Source organism: Mytilus trossulus, unplaced genomic scaffold (assembly GCF_036588685.1).
Source record: "Mytilus trossulus isolate FHL-02 unplaced genomic scaffold, PNRI_Mtr1.1.1.hap1 h1tg000211l__unscaffolded, whole genome shotgun sequence".
NCBI classification, from domain to species: domain Eukaryota; kingdom Metazoa; phylum Mollusca; class Bivalvia; order Mytilida; family Mytilidae; genus Mytilus; species Mytilus trossulus.
In genome coordinates this window covers 817,384-837,086 of record NW_026963311.1, presented here as the reverse complement: position 1 = coordinate 837,086, position 19,703 = coordinate 817,384, and the positions used below count along the sequence as shown (strand labels likewise).

The 19,703-nt window shown below is 32.7% G+C and overlaps 2 protein-coding genes across 2 annotated transcripts; both read left to right on the top strand.

The window, feature by feature from the left end:
* Nucleotides 1-438: 438 nt before the first annotated feature.
* On the top strand, nucleotides 439-4,344 carry LOC134701047 (universal stress protein Sll1388-like). The gene is made up of 4 exons (XM_063562189.1): nucleotides 439-493; nucleotides 1,034-1,066; nucleotides 2,284-2,390; nucleotides 3,379-4,344. Exons 1-4 carry the CDS (start codon nucleotides 439-441, stop codon nucleotides 3,604-3,606), a joined length of 423 nt encoding a protein of 140 aa, XP_063418259.1. The 3' UTR covers nucleotides 3,607-4,344.
* A 3,537-nt stretch (nucleotides 4,345-7,881) lies between these two features.
* LOC134701054 (universal stress protein Sll1388-like) lies at nucleotides 7,882-17,802 on the top strand. Its single transcript, XM_063562196.1, has 4 exons — nucleotides 7,882-8,338; nucleotides 14,941-15,021; nucleotides 15,940-16,046; nucleotides 17,360-17,802. The coding sequence occupies exons 1-4, from the start codon at nucleotides 8,227-8,229 to the stop codon at nucleotides 17,582-17,584; spliced, it is 525 nt and encodes a 174-aa protein (XP_063418266.1). The 5' UTR covers nucleotides 7,882-8,226; the 3' UTR covers nucleotides 17,585-17,802.
* The last annotated feature ends 1,901 nt before the right edge of the window (nucleotides 17,803-19,703 follow it).

The following is a 19,703-nucleotide window of genomic DNA, read 5'->3' as shown; positions in this document are numbered from 1 at the left end:
CTATATATAGGTATATAAATATTTCTTTAGAAAAAAAACCCAGTTTATTTCTAACTTAAATTTCACCAAATGAGTTTTGCTTTACGAAAAGCTACAAGGCTAGATACACGTAAATCAATATAGATAAAATGTTGTACCTCTCTTCACCTTGTATTCAATAATGATCTCGTTTCTATACATATTCATGTAATTTTCCTTTCAGTTTATGCTGATTGGTGCTACAAGCCAACTGATCAGATAATAGTTACTGTGTCGAACTGAGTGATATTGTAGCTACAGGTAATACATGAATACTGTATATTATATTTGCAATGTGGTTATAAGCTGACAGTTCTAGCTTGAACCAGATTTGTATTCTATCAATGTTTTTGCAAATACATATTTAGAAAAAAGCACGTGTTTCGAAAGTATATAATCGTTATCAAAATAAAACGAAATATGATCATTAATAAGGCAGATAACTACACAATACAAATCTATAAGACATCTACTGGTAAATGATAATGCATTTTCTCTCTTGTTTTAGCACAAAATGATAATGAAAACTTTAATAACGAAAATACGCAAAACTTTTTTTATCAAGATACGATTGTAAATACTCATAGTGAACAAATGAATAGACATAAATTTAGTAAGTGATTTTTTGTCATTCCGATTTTTACATCCTCTAAAAGACGGAACATAATGTAGTGTTTTCAGATGATGTTAATGTCAAACTGGGCAATGGACTGCAGTTAATTTGTTACTGTTCCGATAATTCGCTTGTAGCCAATTCAGTACTGTTCAGTAGTGTTTCAGACACTTCGGTATGGTGTTGGTATATACAGGGAAATAACAACTATTGAACAGAAGATTTGCTTAATATTCTTATTGTTAAACCTTATTAAAGCTGTTGTCCAATGACAGTTTTGTACTAAAATCCATTTACTAGTGGATGTACATATGTAGTGAATATGTGTATGAATATACAAACAAAACAGTTAACTGCTAGTATAGAATTATCAATTTACTTTACACAGTATTTTTATTTTAGAGAAAACAATAAGTGGTTTAAATGAGGCCAGTGGTAAGAAATTCCAAACAAATAGAAGTTCGATTGTGTTCATTTGTGCATGTAAACTACTCTCTTGCATGCATCTCTTTCGAACTTGTATTCAAACATAGACAAGTTACTTATTTTATTATATCTAGTAGCTGGTATATAGTTTTTATCTATTTCATGACAAGACAAAAGGATATCGTTTGATCAATATTAAAGTGTGTTGGTTTCAATACTCTTATAATTATTACCACTAGACAATCCGTTCCATGGAATAGTTTTTATAGGACAAATGAAGCCAGCTAAATGAATTTTAACCCCAATTTTAAAATACTGTAAGATAATTTAATGTTCAATTTTCACTTAAGTACCTATGCTCATTTAATAATGATAATAATCTAAAAGAAAAGCACACCGTTTTTAAACCTGAAGTGACTTTGAATAAAGTTGAAATTATGTTGTTTCCTTTGTCACTCTAGAACAGCTCCATTTATCATTTCCTATACTAAAATCTATTTCTTCTTAAAATAATCAACAGATCATAAGATGATAGCGGAGGCCAAACGCACGTTTTTAAATGTGTTCACTCGCATTAGTTACGCTCTAACAGTCTACCAGAAATCAGTCGAACCATAAACCTAATGCAATTGTTATATTTGGCTGGTATTATATTAGACTTAGATTAATCTATACAATTATTAATTGATAAAATAACAAGGGTATATATGATTATTCATGTAAATCAGAATTATCAACATGTTGTTCTCAAACCGTATACACGTTTTCTTTACTGAAATTCATAACTACAGTCTTGGCGCTTGGATTCAATGCAAAGAATGTATATTTCAAACCAATAACTTCTCTTCAATTGCAGTAAATTTTTAAATTTCCACTTTTCTTGCAAATAATATACAATTTTCTATAGAATGGAAAAGGTATGCAAATTTGATGAACAATATAATGCAATTACTTTAGTGAAATGTGTATCCTTTGCATGGCAGTATGTGCAAACAATTTGTTAATTTCAACGAAAACATACTGGAGCGATTGAGCAAACGGTATCTTAACTCTGCTACTATACCAGTGGTTCTACCCTCACACGATTACAATTGCTTTCTTCACAACATTTATTGTGTTGGATTTGTATAAAAAGGTTTCTTGTAGTTTAGTATACAAAACTGAAACAATACAACAATGATTGTCCATATTTACTTTTAAATAATTTTCAATTTCTTTTTTAACAGCAAATTTTTCGATTGATCGTGAGGTTTTGAAGCAACTAATTGACCAGGATATTGAAAGAATAAAAACCAGATTAATAGAATTTGCTGTATACATGAGGGAAATAAAGGTGAAGATAGTAGCAAATTATATTTGTCAAGTCGATATACAGAGTATTTGTATATCAATATCAGTTGCCTTGAGATAAATAAAAAACAAGCGTTGCAAATGAGAAAGCTTCAGAATGTTTAACTTGTATATAAATAAGTTCAAACAATCAAAATAACCCAATATAAATCATATGGATCTGCAGGGATCTCCCGGGTATACTTTCATCAATAACCATTTAAATCAAGTATTTATAACTACCAAAAACATGCGACATGCTACATGACACATATTGCACCTGTCGTGTTGCTAATATCTATTGGATAAGAACCTTAGCTACTGCGTAACACTGATTATTTAATAATATGTTTCAACCCAAATGCCTCAATGGAACTTTAAAAAATGGTTATCACTCTCAACCTTATTAATTTATGATACATTTTACAAAAACGGTCATAATAAATGCATTATGTAGATAGACTGTCAGTGGCATAGGGATTTTATTCCCAGTTCGCAAAAAATACATGATCACCCGTTGACTGTAGACGTATTGGTATTTCTTTTACATTTCCCTTTTGGTATAAACTAACCATAAATACAAGGTGTATCAATTTATATGTCAGACTCACGTTAATAGAAATAGGTACTTAGTAGATGGTGTATTAGTGTCAATGGCACAACACTCTACGTAAAGCGCAAGTTTAAAATGTATTCAATCATACGTCAAAGTATGGACTTCAACACGGAGCCTGGGCTCACACCGAAAAGCAAGCTATGAAGGGTCTCAAATGACTAGTGTAAAAATATTCAAACAGGGACATCAACGGTCTATGTCAAGGTAGCGAAATACATAACGTTGTATCAGGTTTTTAAGGTGGACGAAGGTGCTAGATCGTTGTAATCTTTTGTATATTTGTATATTATGTTATCATATTATCTTTATATATAAATAAGAAGAAATTATCAATTCTCTGTGCAACGGATCATTTTTAAAATGATGTATCTTTCAGTTAAATGGTGTAGTTAAAAGCACGCAGGCAAGTTCTCCTGGCGAAGGAATATTAAATATAGCCAAAGAATTAAACGCAGACATGATTGTAACTGGATGTAGAGGACATGGTACATTTCGCAGAACATTTCTTGGAAGTGTTAGTGGTTTCATACTACACCACGCGCACATACCAGTCATGACCATTCCACATCCACATCACAAAGAAGGCCACCATCACAAACCTTAGTATTTAACATAACTTGTTTGTGAACATTGCACTGTCAACGACCACGATGCTGCAGCTGGAAACAACAATTTTGTATACTAGTAGTTTATTTAATCTATTTACCAACACTGCGGTGGATAGTAGTCTCATTGGCAATCATACCACATATAATTGTACTTTCATTTTTAAGATACATTGAAAGGCACAAGCTATGATATAAAAAACCAGAGATACAGATGAGTTGGTGTGTTTGTGTGCGTGTAAGTACGTGTTTGATTGGTTTGATTAATAATCAATTCCATGCATCTTCTTTATATATATCAGTTAATTATTTGTAATGAATGTGACTGTTTTGGATTAATGTATGCAGTTAACAGTAATTATCTTGATATGATATATACATTCAAGTATTCTACCTCTAACATCAATACCTCTTTACCGACGTATATCATACTGAAGTGAAATATACTTTCGTGCAATTTGAGGATAATCTTAACAGGGAGTATAAGTTCAAATCATTTGAAAATTTAAAAAAAAACGAAGAGCAGACTGGTAATAATAATCATACACTACAATGGAATACAATTTTTATTTGGGCTTCACAAGGAATATGGACTCATATTCCCTGTTAATGATGTGTACCCAATTGAAGATATAAAAAACATGTAATATTGGTAAATATATATGTATATATGTATGTAAATAAATGTTGATGATTTAGTGTTACTTACTTGAAAAAAGTAAAACCATAATTATTTGTGAAGGTTGTATAACCACTGTTGAGTTTTTGTAAGGCCAGGTGAAACGTTGGTCTCGTTCACTTGATAACTACTTGCTTAATTATGACTGGGTCAGTTCCATAGTTAGTTGAAGTTCAGAAGGTACACTTGTTCACATGTATTATCACTAAAACTTTTATTTTCGGTACATCTGCTGTTCGTTAAATGCAGAGGCTTATGTAGATAGATGGCTTAACTGCTGGTGGACGTTTCGTCTCCGAGGGTATCACCAGCCCAGTAGTCAACACTACGGTGTTGACATGAATATCAATAATGTGGTAATTTTTATCAATTTCCTGTTTTCAAAACTTTGAATTTATCGAAAATCTTAGGCTTCTCTTATCCCAGGCATAGATTACCGTAGCCATATTTGGCACAACTTTTTGGAATATTGGATCCTCAATGCTCTTCAAATGTGTACTTGTTTGGCTTCATAAATATTTTGATATGAGCGTCACTGATGAGTCTTATGTAGACGAAACGCGCGTCTGGCGTACTAAATTATAATCCTGGTACCTTTGATAACTATTTACACCACTGGGTTTATGCGATTGCTGGTGAACGTTTCGTCCCCGCGGGTATCACCAGCCCAGTAGTCAACACTACGGTGTTGACATGAATATCAATAATGTAGTCATTGTTATAAATTTCCTGTTTTCAAAACTTTGAATATACCGAAAATATAAGGCTTGTCTTATCACAGGCATAGATTACCTAAGAAGTATTTGGCACAACTTTTTGGAATATTGGATCCTCAATGCTCTTCAACTGTGTACTTGTTTGGCTTTATAAATATTTTGATATGAGCGTCACTGATGAGTCTTGTGTAGACGAAACGCGCGTCTGGCGTACTAAATTATAATCATGGTACCTTTGATAACTATTTAAGCCAGATTTGCACAACTTTTTAGAAATTTAGTTTTTGAATGTTTTCATATTCATTTTGCAAACAATTTGAAACTTTTTATTTTATTTTAGCGCCACTGTTGAGTTTTATATGAAGAGAAATGCGTTTGACGTACTAAATACAACTGCTGCTTGTTTTATCCATGAGTGCATAACAGCCGTGAAATCCTTTGACCTGAAATGATCTGTCATTGATTAATTCAATTTATGTAAAGCTTCTGTTCATAAAATGTTAAAATCGTTCCAAACAAATTTGTTTTATCCTCGGCATAGATTACACATTTTGCATATCTTTGTTGAACTTTGATATTCAAGCTTTTCAACTTCATGAACTTAGTGTTAAAGTTCGGCTTACAACTGTTATTCATTCGATGACCCTCTCCCGGAAAGTGCAGGATATATTGTATAAACTGTACATTTAATGAAAATGAAAATATTTTATTTAATGAAATTTTTTGTCAACACAACATTTCTTACTTCCAACAAGACTTTCATTTCAGCTGGTATTATTCGCAAGATCTGGCTTAGAAGTGATTCAAAGCTGTTAAAGGTGAAACAAGATAATATTGTTCTAACACGACATATCAATAAAATTGATAAGAGTGCAGTTATTTCTTTTTAGGATTATTACAAGTACTGTATTACGATTGTGTGTATATATAGAAACATATGTATACTTTAACAAAAGTGTTCTGCTTCAGATAACATTCCAAGTTGTTTTGGTTCAATAAACAGTTTTTATCGATACTGCTATTCTCCACATTTTGAAACCTGGCATTCATATAGGCTTTGTCATTTCCCGGAATTTTAAAATTAGAAATAAAAATTGTCTTGGTGTCGAATTACATGTACCATACGATATTGATAGAAGGAGCTGAATAGCTACTGAGGATTAAAATAATTCTCCAGCTGTTTGGTGTAAAATTTGTTTTCATTTTTCTGTTCACCTGTTGGAACCATCAGTTAAGTTCTGAGAAATGTATACAAACGCAGCAACTGTCGATGAAAATGAAAACGATTTGGTTCCACCTATATCAGAATTCCATGTTATATACCGTTTTAAGAGCATTTAGAAATGCTCTTCGATATGTTCAAACGTGTCGTGCCTTCTTGCATATCAAAAATTTGTCCTGATATAATTAGACGTAACAGTAGTTTGTCGAAGTTCAAATCTCATATATACATACTGAAGATTCAAACAAACGCAGTAATAAGTGGAATTCAGTAGGTCACATTGGGGAAAAGTGGAGTAGATTGTAGTTTCGACATCAAAATATATCCGCTATCATATCTGAAACAGAACTGGTGTCGAATTCTCGAAAGAGATGATTGATAAACCCGGATACACAGATATCAAAATTTAAAGTTAAGCTAGTGCCATGTACAGGAAGTTTGTATATTTGGCGTATGATGTGGGCATCAATATCCTACAGCCACCTGGTTCATTTTCACAGAACTTTAAGGGCTCAACGTTATAGAGCCGATATTTAGCAAACACAATTGGTAAATTAACAGAGGAAGATGTTTTGCCAACACAATCACAGCAAAAGTACCAATTGATTGCTTTAATCCGTAAAATATTTATGTATAGCCATAGTCCCCAAGTTGACAGATTTAAAAAAAAACAAAACAAGCAAGACATTTGGGTCACCTGATTGACATGTTCGTCAAAGCTAATTTCCACCGCAATTGAATTAAGCCTTGAAATATCATATATTAGTATTCGTAACTTGATTTTATCCGTACCAATGAGAAATACAATAGTTTTAATCCCATATAGCTGTGCCAATAAATAACGTCACTGAAAATTAGGCTATTACATTGTACATGTATGCGACTGTTGTTTTTAAAATTTTATTCAGATTCCTATATGACATTCGTGTGTGTATCTTGAGCTTAATCTATCAATGTAATGCTGCAAATATGACTTGAAGTACACAGATTTTACATTTTGAAAACGCTTACTGCTTTTGGCAAAGTATATACTTGTATCATGTTTTTGAATTAATGATATAAAAAAATTAACTCAGGTAGTCGTTAGTGTATGATACAACTCTCATACTATGCTTCCCTTAATAAGTAACTACGGTAAATCGGATACGATGGTGACGTTTGGTATTCCTCACTTTAACCTTGTCGTAGGCGCATGTTTGTTTTCCCCGTCCGTTCAAGGTTTGTTTTAACCTCGAGGAAAAGTATATTGTACGTTATACTGTTCAATATTTAAACAAGGAATAAATCAGCCAATTACGCCAAAACTAAGTATGAACAGAACTACTAAGAGAATGGGATTTTTAACATCGACTTCTAATCTTCAAACAGTAATTCTCTAACACAGTTTAGAACTTTCGCAACTGAAATAATACAGAAGGACCTCCGTGAAGCTTAAATCATTGAGCAACAAAATCTTCCAAAATCACATATATACAAATGAAACGATACCAAAACAGGATAACATGTATCAAGGACCGGACGTAATAATCCTCTCATTATTTTTTCAAATATTTATGCAGGAAACATATAAAGTTCAGTAATTGCATTAAACATATTAAACGTTTCGATAACATACTCTTTGGTAACCTTGTTTACTTCAGATATCGAAATGATGACAGTTATCGATCATTTTTTTTCACGACAAAATGTAATTATAATCTGTGAAAAACAGGGTTTGTCATGCGAGAGATTCAATATTAGCGATATAAATTAGTATCGATCAATTGGTCCCGTGACAGAAGACACAGAGCGGATACATATATCATGTTTCGTATCATCAACAACACTTTACCGTTAGTTATAACTGATTTGGTTTTATTGCTCACGGACATTTTATATAATTCGTTTGATTATAGTTACCAATTACAATTTGGAATCGACATGTTGTGTTATATTCGTTGAGCTGATTAGTGGTATTGTTCGACTGGTTTTATTAACTCCAAATCTGGTATTTGATTTAATTATGGCAGATGGAAATGCAGCATCAGCCTCAGAAGCAGGTTGTCTTAAGGATGGGGGGAAAACTGTAGTAATTGCTTTTGATGGGAGTGATTACGCTAAGCATGCAATGAAATGTAAGTAACAAGTACTATGTTATTTTCACTTTCGTCAAAGATAATGCACTCAAGTAGCCTACGATTGTATAATTATGTTCACATTTCAGCAGATTCACATGCCAATTACTATCAATAAAATAATAACAGCTAATCTGCAAGCGTTTACAGACAATCAATGTAAACGCGACCTTTGATCACATGTATAATATCGACTAGTAGTAGTTTGCGCCGTGGATGATTAATTATAGCTTGTCCAAAATGTAGGTATGATAATTATCTATATTATGCTTTGTTTTTATCAGTGTGCGTAATGGTTTGTTTATTCATATGTTATTAACCAGATGTTTTATTGACAAAATGATGCATCAATGTTTTCCTTTTTTTCAAAGAGTTTGTAAACATGCCGTCATCATCAACGACATAATGTCAAGGTTGACATGGTTAATTCCCTACTACAATATGAACTGTACTAATAATAATTATATTAGTATGGCGAAATGTGACAAAGCGGGAAATCTAAGTAAGACCACAAACTTCAAATAAAACGAATTAGTAAAACAAAAGTGCATGACTACAAATGCACAAAAAGCAAAGTTATTGCTCAATGTTGATGACATAACAGTCCTGTCAGTTTTAGGTGAATGACAGCAGAAAAAGCAATGTTCCTTCGCTTTTGTTTTTTTCGACTATTTCAAAACGTTTATTACCATTTTATCATTGCTTATTTATACTGCCAATTTGCAAGAAAGACCTGTGGTCTTTCGATGACCTTGTCAACGATTTTTAAGAAATTCAGAATGAAATCATCGATTTTTAAGTAATTAAGAAATCAATGTAATGCGCGGTACACAACAAGTGTTTAAAGTCTTTTTACAACAAAAAGAAAAACATATAACTGCACAACTTTTTTCTAGTATTAAAATGTATAAATACAATGTTAGGAGAAAGTCAATGGAACAATATTCCAACAACATAATTACTATGTAAACAAAAATAGGCTGCAAGTCCACATGCGAGCAATCATCCATAACGCATATGTTTACAACGAATTAATCGTCTAAATATGACGCGAATTAATCAAACGCAGAAGATAGACATTCTGACAATAATAATAAGTAGAACAGAAACAAAACGAACAAATAAAAAGCCACTACGAGACGAGCACTGGAAACAGAGTTGTTGTTCTATTCCTTGCATGTTGAAGGAATCGATGTTACATTAAGAAGAAACAATTCAATAAAATAAAATTGAGAATGGAAATGGGGAATGTGTCAAAGAGACAACAACCCGACCATAGAAAAAAACAACAGCAGAAGGTCACCAACAGGTCTTCAATGTAGCGATAAATTCCCGCACCCGGAGGCGTCCTTAAGCTGGCACCTAAACAAATATATACTAGTTCAGTGATAATGAACGCCATACTAATTTCAAAATTGTACACAAGAAACTAAAATTAAATAATACAAGACTAACAAAGACCAGAGGCTCCTGACTTGGGACAGGTGCAAAAAGGCAGCGGGGTTAAACATGTTTGTGAGATCTCAACCCTCCCCCTATACCTCTAGCCAATGTAGAAAAGTAAACGAATAACAATACATACATTAAAATTCAGTTCAAGAGAAATCCGAGTCTGATGTCAGAAGATGTAACCAAAGAAAATAAACAAAATGACAATAATACATAAATAACAACAGACTACTAGCAGTTAACTGACATGCCAGCTCCAGACTTCAATTAAACTGACTGAAAGATTATGATTTCATCATATGTACATCAGGCACAATCCTTCCCGTTAGGGGTTTAGTATCATACCATCATTACATATATGAGAAGAACATAACCCGTGTCATGCCAACAACTGATTTTTATAAATGTGTTTAGTTCCGATGCAAAGACCCTATAAGTGAATCAATATTAACGCCAAAATATGCAATCTTTAATGCCCTGACAACAGTATCGTAACTTTATCCCTTCTAAATAAGTATATTCAAAGGTTTTGTTAGTTTTTGAGGTGAATACTGACACCTTTGTGCTTTATAAAGAATATTTCCATAAAAAATTGGATGTGAAATACCTGAACGTATAAAAAGTCTGCAGGTTGAGCTATATTTACGAATGATGTCCTTATACCGATGATGAAATTTAGTAAATGTTTTGACTAGTTTGTGATATCGAAAACCCTGATGTAATAATTTTTCAGTAATACACAAATTTCTCTCGTTAAAATCTAAAACATTATTACATACACGAGCGAATCGTGCAAGTTGAGATATATAAACACCGTAAGATGGTGACAAGGGAACGTCACCATCTAAAAATGGATAATTAACGATAGGAAATGACAAATCATCTCTTTTATCATAAGTTTTAGTATTCAGCTTTCCGTTAGTGATATAAATATCGAAATCGAGGAAAGGGCAGTGGTCATTGTTAGTATTAGCTTTATTTAAAGTAAGTTAAACAGGATAAATTTCTTTAATATACATACTGAAGTCGTCATTATTGAGAGCCAAAATATTATCCAAATATCTAAAAGTATTATTCAATTTGTTTATCAGATGCACAGTTAGTTCCCATTGGAATTCCGATAATCTGACGATATACGGAATCCTCAAAGCGAACAAAAATGTTATCTAGTAAAAATTCAAGGGCATATATAGTATCAAAGCATGTCCAATTAACATAGTTTTTTTGTTTATTGCTACTAAAAAATTACCTAAAAGAGTTTGAACATATATATTCACATTCTGACTTTTTAAATGCTCATTTAATTAGGTGTGTAATTTTTTTCTTTATGAGAATGTGAGGCAATGTGGTATACAGGGTAGAAAAATCAAAACTTTGAACAGATTCAAAATCACCAAAATAAGCATGCAATTTATCAAGTACTTCCAACGAGTTCTTGACACTCCAAAAATAATTAATTCTACTATTTTCGAAGGCCTTATTTGAACAATTTATTATCAGGTTTTTAATTGTAACAAAAGAGGGACGAAAGACACCAAAGGGACAGTCAAACTCGTAAATCTAAAACAAACTGACAACGCCATGGCTAAAAATGAAAAAGACAAACAGAAAAACAATAGTACACATGACACAACATAGAAAACTAAAGAATAAACAGCACGAACCCCACCAAAAACTAGGGGTGATCTCAGGTGCTCCGGAAGGGTAAGCAGATCCTGCTCCACATGCGGCACCCGTCGTGTTGCTTATGTGATTACAAATCCGGTAAATAGTCTAATTCGGTAGGTCAAATTCATGAAAGGGAAGGGGATTGTAGTTACGACGTAAGGAACATATCCGATATCATTTGTGAAACGGTAATTCCATAACGGTCAACCAACTCGTGATGGCGTCCGTAAAATTTACGAAGGGATGATTTCAACTTCACCATTTGGAACTCTTGGTTTAATAGCTTCCTTGTGAGCAGTAACCCTCTATCAAGAAAATCATGATAGGAAATGCAAGCACGGGAATATCGTATCAATTGGGAGATATATACCCCGTATGCAGGTGCTGCTGGAATGTTGCAGTGTGCTGGTAAGAAGAATAGACAATTTAGAAGTCACTATTTTCGAAGGCCTTATTTGAACAATTTATTATCAGGTTTTTAATTGTTCCAAGTGTGCTGGTAAGAAGAATAGACAATTTAGTAGTGGAGCAATGGCTTGAAGACGAAATAAATCTATATTTGTATGGTGTTTTGTGTAGCTTCGGGAGCCAATACATAGTTGAAACTTTCATTGTATTTGGCTCTGCTTGTAAAGCGGTAGCTAAAAGTTTATGTTTGTTACAGATGTCGTTTTCTGAAAACGGAGTCAGTTGGAATGTTGGTGAATTGGTGATTTCTTTTTTCAGAACCTCAATGTAAAATTTTCGTCAAACAATAATAATATTATTAGCAGCTTTATCGGCCGGGACAAAACTAAATTCCTTGGCTAGTTCTTTTAGTTTATGTTTGATACGAGAAATAGGTTTAATGTGGTTATTGTTAATAGTAAAATGTTCTTTAAAAAGTTGAATACGTATATCAACTATCTTCATTACTGAATTAAAAAAAGAGTCCAAAGATTTTTTGTCAGCTTTTTCCCGTTTTATCCATTTCATACAGTAAGTATGGAGTGAGTCGTGGATGATATTACGACACTCATTCCAATTAATAGTTGACGGGGGACGATATTTAGGTCCTTTACTGAGGAATGATTTTAACTCTCGGTCTTAAACGATGTTAAGATCTCCAGTTATAACATGGGATATGGGTCCATGAATATATTCGGAAGTACTACAATTACATGAAGTAGGTGTATTTTCAGTAATATTAACATCTTTACACAATTGACTATAATTAAACACAAATTTCCGGGTAGATTTCTTGTAAATATAACAAATAAGAGGTGGCTCAGTATTGTCAAAATATCCAGGAATTTGTTCTTTAACAGAATGGTCGTTAAATATACCGGCTATATTTACAAAATCAAAACCTTTATTGACATACTTTATTATACAGCTCTGTTTCTTGGCTTTAATTTTTTCCATGGACGTGTAATGATTTGTGTCCTGAATTGATAGACCATTCGTATAGTATTTCTTTCTCTTTGGTAAAATGTGATACAAAATGCGGAAACTGATAAAATCTTTGTGAATTGATACTTGGGTTATTTCGTCGATCTTTTGTCACTAATGTGTGCAGCTCTTCCCTATGAAAGACATTGTATATCAATTAGCTACAACATTTGTGATACTATCAACACTATAAATGTTGAACGCAATCAATGTCTAAAGGCAAACAAATGTTTACTTCCACTTGCAAACAATCCTATATCGAAGCTGCCATGTCTTCTTAAAATATACGGTCGTAAATTTACGTAATCTGAAGGTTGTAAAGATTTAGCATTTTTAAATTGTTGAGTTTGCTTAGGTCAATCAAAACATGTAAAGTATATTCTGGGGACAATATAACGCACAGCTTAAGTATACACTACGTGTGTACTGAACATTGTTAAAATAATTAAGCTGAACTGATTACAAACTTTCACAAACGAATGTTTAACAACAAAATTGAAAGTATAACAACATATATTGAGAAACGAGGCATCACTTGAACCATATAACAAAAAACATACGAAAAGGCAAAAACGGTGTATAAAACACTATAGAGTATAGATACTAACCCTATCAAAGACATGGGTATGATCTTTGAAGCATATGCTCTAAAAGGGAAGAAACGATAGAAAGAATTACTCATCAATATGATAATTTATGATGAAAAATTATATGTAACAAGTTATTAATTCTATGTAAAAACATTTATATAGGAAAGCCGGTAATGTTATGTATTCAAGTATCAGTTGGTGCCATTGCATTTCTCCAATAGCAGTGTTGTCTTTGTGTCGTTCGGATGAGTCAAGACTTTTTCAGTTGATTTTTAAAGTTTGCTCTAATAATGTACTGGTACACCGCTGTCCCATGTCTGGGTTCAGGGAAGCGGATTGCAATTCCAGAAACTAAGTTACCTCTGCAAACTTTTATTTCTGTCTTTCCAAAGTCAGGAGTGTGTCATTCAGTGGATGTCTTTTGTTGCAGTAAGCATTAATCGTATTTGTTTCTCTTTTCCTTTCATTCTTTTTACATGAACACAAATTGGTCCGCCATTATTTATCAGCACTTGAGATCACCCCAGTTCTTGTGGTCCGTGTTGCTTATTCTTTAGTTTTCTATGTTGTATCTTGTTTACTATAACTTGTCTGTATGTCAATTTCCTTTTAGCCATGTTGATGTCTTTCTCATCTTGCTATACGGTATTTATTTAATCTATACTTATTGAAGGTGATGATTAATTTATCAATGCTTATTTCTTGGTCGATTTCACTTTGGTTCAAAGATTTCTCATCCGCAATTATTGCACATCTTCTAAATTGTATATTTGATTCAGATTCGCGTTTATGGGACACATTCGCCCGTCTTTAATCCAAATATAATTCAATCGTCCAATAATTGAAAATGACACTTTATAAAACTTGTTTGTCAGAGGCGCCAAATTGTATAAGAAGTTTGACACCTTACAAAAGACGTTAACTGATATGGGCGTCATTTATCCATTCAATTAAACAATTAAAGGTTACTGAATGTGAAAGTCCATGTTAGATAAAGTGAGAAGGAAAACAGGAAAGACGACGGTGCCCTTTTTGTATAAAAATAATTACGAGTTCTTGGTTTTTTTTTAATAACTCATAAAACGACCACCTTAGAGTAACTAGAACTTGCTGATATCAGCCCTCACTTTTGAGTGTCTTCTTGTTTATTTTAGAAAATTATGGTGACATCAGTATATAAATACCTGCAAACATTTGAATCAAAATTTATCCAAATGCTGATAAATTTATCTATATTTCGTCTTTACATTTATTGGTTGATTTTATTTTAGACATGTACATCATTACAATTATTTCCTGTTTCCTTTGCTTTCTCGTAGTTTGTCACGATTCTGATTATTAATTTGGCGATATCGTGTGAAAATCAGGAAACCACTATCATAGCAAGACTGCAAACATCTGTGGCGAGCCTGAGACCCATTAGAAGTAATCACAGCAAGTAATTTATCATTTCTTCTCTTGTAGTTTATGCAGATACAGTGCACACAACAACAGATAATGTAATAGTTGTATATTGTGTTGAACTGGGCGATGTCATTAGGACAGGTAATGGATAATATATTGTAAGTCGTTCATTTGAAAAGGTTACAATTTGAACGAAAAACAGAGAGAGAATAACGGTCTTTATTCTGTTTAAAGACGAATTAACAGTGTTGTCCTGAAAGCAATTAGTTGCACCATATATTAATGTGTACACTGTTGTTTGTTGGTTTTTTTTATTATTATTATTTTCTTCTTCATATTCCTAATGCCATGTCCTGTATTCATTGTGTGAAATACTGATGTTCAATTTTGGCATTTGAAAACCCGTCATTTTTCCGATGAAATCACGAAATGGTTCCTACATTGTATCTCTCTTCAAATAGCGTTTAAACGGCAACCTCACTGATTTGACATGGAAGCATCAAGCATTTGTATACGAAGAATTACTTTGTATGAACAAGTAGTGGCACAAACTATATGTATTCGCATTCTGTGCTGGTTTGTTCATTTAAATTTCTTGAATGGATATGTGTCTATTTTATATTTTATCATACATGTACGTATGATTGTTATTTTAATTTAAAGTCAGAACTTTCCATTTTGCTTTAAAAATTGTATAAATTCGCTGCCATGACCTTAAATTAAATGTTTTATGTTTTGAATAAAGAAAGGCAACAGTAGTATACCGCTGTTCAAAACTCATAAATCCATGGACACAAACATAATCGGGGTAACAAACTAAAACCGAGGGAAACGCATTAAATATAAGAGGAGAACAACGACACAACACCGAAACGCAACACACACAGAAGCGGACCAAGCAACAGACAAAACACCACGAGAATAACAAATATAACATCAAAACCAAATATGTGAATTTGGGATAGACAAGTACCGTGCCACGTCTTATGTGTTGTGTGCACGTTTAGGAATGCATCGATCAACCTTTTATATTACACAATTGTATTCTTTTTTTAACAGCCCATTTTTCTGTGGATCAGGAAGCATTCAAGGAGTTGATTCACCATGAATCAGACAAAATAAAAAACAGATTAGTAGAATTTGCCATGTATATGCGACATATTAAGGTAAAATTCACGATGCATGATCGACTTATGAATTATTTTTGTCCAAGCTGAGCGTAGACAATTTCCAGACATACTTTATATTCTCAATTATGCATAGTTTTTGACTTTGTCCCTATAGTTCTATACTATTAACTTTGTCAATAATTCAACTCATCAATCAAGAATGGCTAATGCAAAATATGATAGATTTATATGTCCAATGATTTGACATATACTTCTTTTCAATATATTGATAAACTATTTCGCAGTTAAATTACTGTCAGCGCCTCCATTGTATCAGTGGGGACCATTTAACAAATGTATATCTGGGTTCATCTGAAAAAAAAACCATCCTGATCGCGTATTGACAACTGTCGTTTGAAATCTTTACCTTGTTTGGTGAAGTAAAAAAACACAACACTAGCATACAAAAGGTCATTTACTGAAGAGCTGAACTGTGTTGCAACCGTTGCATCCTACATAAATTTACTAACACTGGATATCAGATTGAGTTGCCAACCGCATATATAACGAAAACACTTAACAGGTTCGATTAATTAAAATACCGATATCCGTATTTGATGAACATTCCGCTTTTAATGTGCTGGTTTTATAACGATAACGTATTTTCTTCTGTTTTATCCCTGAAATATATTTTGAATTGCACTTAGATGATTGAAGAATAACTGTTAAATAATAAATAACAATGTATTCAAGTTATTCAAGTACAGTCTCAAAAGGCTCCTGGCCTATTCAAGTTTATGATATTAAAAGCCTTGTAGGGCATAACATGCATTTTCAAATATCTCCCTCAACGATATTAATATTTCTAGAAAGCATTTTTTATACCAGAGTGCACACTCTACTCCTTCTTTGATCTTGATTGGTCAAGAAAAAAACGAAACTGATATATCCATAGTACAAGCGAATAATTAAATATATATGATATTTTTTCATTGAATCTTAGATCTATCAAACAGTTTCCAATGTGTTTCGCAATTTTATAGATCTTTATATCCAACATCGGATGAAACATCAGGCATTGAGGTGAAAATAATGCCATGTTTACCATCTTGCTTAATTACGTTCTCATGTAAAATCAAAGAAAATATAACATGATAAATATTTGTGCTTGCAGGAATTTTCTGGAAAACTATGATTATATTTTTTGTTTGAACTTTATGTTTCACGGTGTAATTACAGCAATGAAATTTAACACTTACAAACATTCAAACCAATTTTCTATAATTTAAGTATGTATAATACGGTTTATTGTAAACATTACCGACGGCAGACTATTCTTTCTATAAACAATTATCTTTATGACATTTCAGCTAAACGGAATAGTTAAAAGTACACATGCAAGTACACCCGGGTTGGGTGTTGTCAACTTAGCCAACGAGTTTAATGCTGATTTGATTGTGACCGGAAGCAGAGGACAGGGTACTTTACGGAGGACATTTCTCGGAAGTGTTAGTGACTACATTCTACATCATTCGAAGGTTCCTGTTTTGGTCGTAACACTTCAAAAGGAAGTCGATGACAAACATAGAACCTAACATTCTGATTGTTTTCCAATTGAATAGGTAACAAAGATGAATATTCAAATGTGAAACGTGCACTTAACATGAATCCTTGACATCACGTATAGTAACGCCTTATCTTTCAAATCATAATAGACCGTCGCATTATTCACAACAAAATTGACTACTATACTTCATGTTTCAGTGGAAAACAAAAACATTATCGACAATAAATAAATTAAATAATTACGCACTTTAATTGACATTTATAATCAGTTGCTTGATAATCCCGTATCATCAACAATTGAATTTGTTTTGTTTTGAAAATGATAAGTTCTAGTTTGAAAATCTACAATTGACAAAGTAATACTATTATTTTTTCCTCAGAATTGTAAACAACATATCATTTTATCTAAACGTATAATGAACTTTGAGATATAAAAACCTGTGGTATGATTTCCTTATTAGACAACTACTACTCGAAGGACGTTGTTTTTTTTCACGTTTTAATTATTTGATATTTTGGAGTGTCATTGGTAATTGTTGAAGGTCGTACACCTCAATAAGTTTCAGTTGTTCAACCATTTCTGACTCGAGCATCACTGAGGAGACATTTATAGTCGAAATGCGTGTCTGGTACAATACTATAATTGGTATCGTTTATGTAAACATACGGTCATTTGGAATTTGGTGAATAGTTTCCTCATCGGTAGTCATATCACATTCCTTTATATATTAGTATAACAGTTATTTTAATATCACCGTTTTGAACAATATTCACATAGTACAGGGATATCACAAAACATTGTTTGTACAACTATATTCCACAGATAAGTACATGTTATTGCAGGATTAACATAGATTTGATACGATGATATTAATACAATAATCCAGAGCTTGCATTTCCTAGGCTATAACAATTTCTTCGATAGAAGCTTGATGCTAACAAGAAAGTTATTTAACGAAAGATTCAAACGAGGCCATCACTAGTTTGTTGACCGTTATGGAATATCTTTTTTCACATATCACGACGGACCTCTTTTCAATGTGACATCACAGAATTAAGCTTATCGCCGAATTTGTACTTACGTGAGCAATATGTGAAGGGTGTCACACGAAGAGCAGAATCGGTTTGCTCTTACCGGGCATCTGAAAACACCCCAGGTAGTTTATTGGTCTTTTTTTTGCCATGTCGGATTTGGTTTGACAAGGTCGATTTATAAGTTTAAATATCCTTTTTTCAATTTGATTTATTTTCTTCTTATTTATTTAGTGCGAGAGGTGCGTTATGAGAAGATTTTGCTAAATTCGAAATATATGGTGATTCAGGATTTGGTTTGGTTCAGGAGGGTCATTGGTTGTATTTTAAGTGGGGATTGTCTATCTCGACGAAAAGTTAGTAGTAAAGAAAATAAAATTATATATATTAAGGACATTAATATCGTAAAACCGGGTTTTTAGCAGATTTTTTTTAAAGAGGAGTAGTTTTTAAACATAAACCAATGACATAAAAGACAGAATTTGACTATTCTCAAAAAGCTAATCGCCTACTATTCACAATGACTCCGATATTGACTGGATGAACGCAGAATACAGATACTAGTACGGGGGAAAGTGTTCCATCACAGTTAGATAATAAATAATAAGTATATGTGCGATGACTCATGAAACAGTAGCTATACTTAATGGATGAAACAATAATTTAAAAAAGAAATTTTCAACGCAATCGACACCTACAATGATTGGAACGGAAGTTGGCTGACTGAGACGACTAAAATTTGAAGCCAAAACAGCACAATAAAAACAGAATAGACAAGATTAATTACAAATGTACCATAAAAAGTGGAACAAGGTTTTAAAATCAGATTTCAAGATGGCATGCAACAGTAGGTAAAAACTGTGAGCATATTTAAAATTCAGTAGGAACAAACTTTTTAAAGTAATCATATGTTAAAAATCAAACTGTGTTTAAAACATATGTTTTACTCGAAAATAAGCCCCTGCGGAAATAATCAGATTTTACTACCATTGATTTCATTTGATGCTACATAGGAAGAAATAATATCAGGGTGTCTTTAAAATCGTCCGCGTAAAAACATCAAAAGTCAAGGTCCGTATCAAACGGGAATATATAAGACCCCACAACATGTAATGT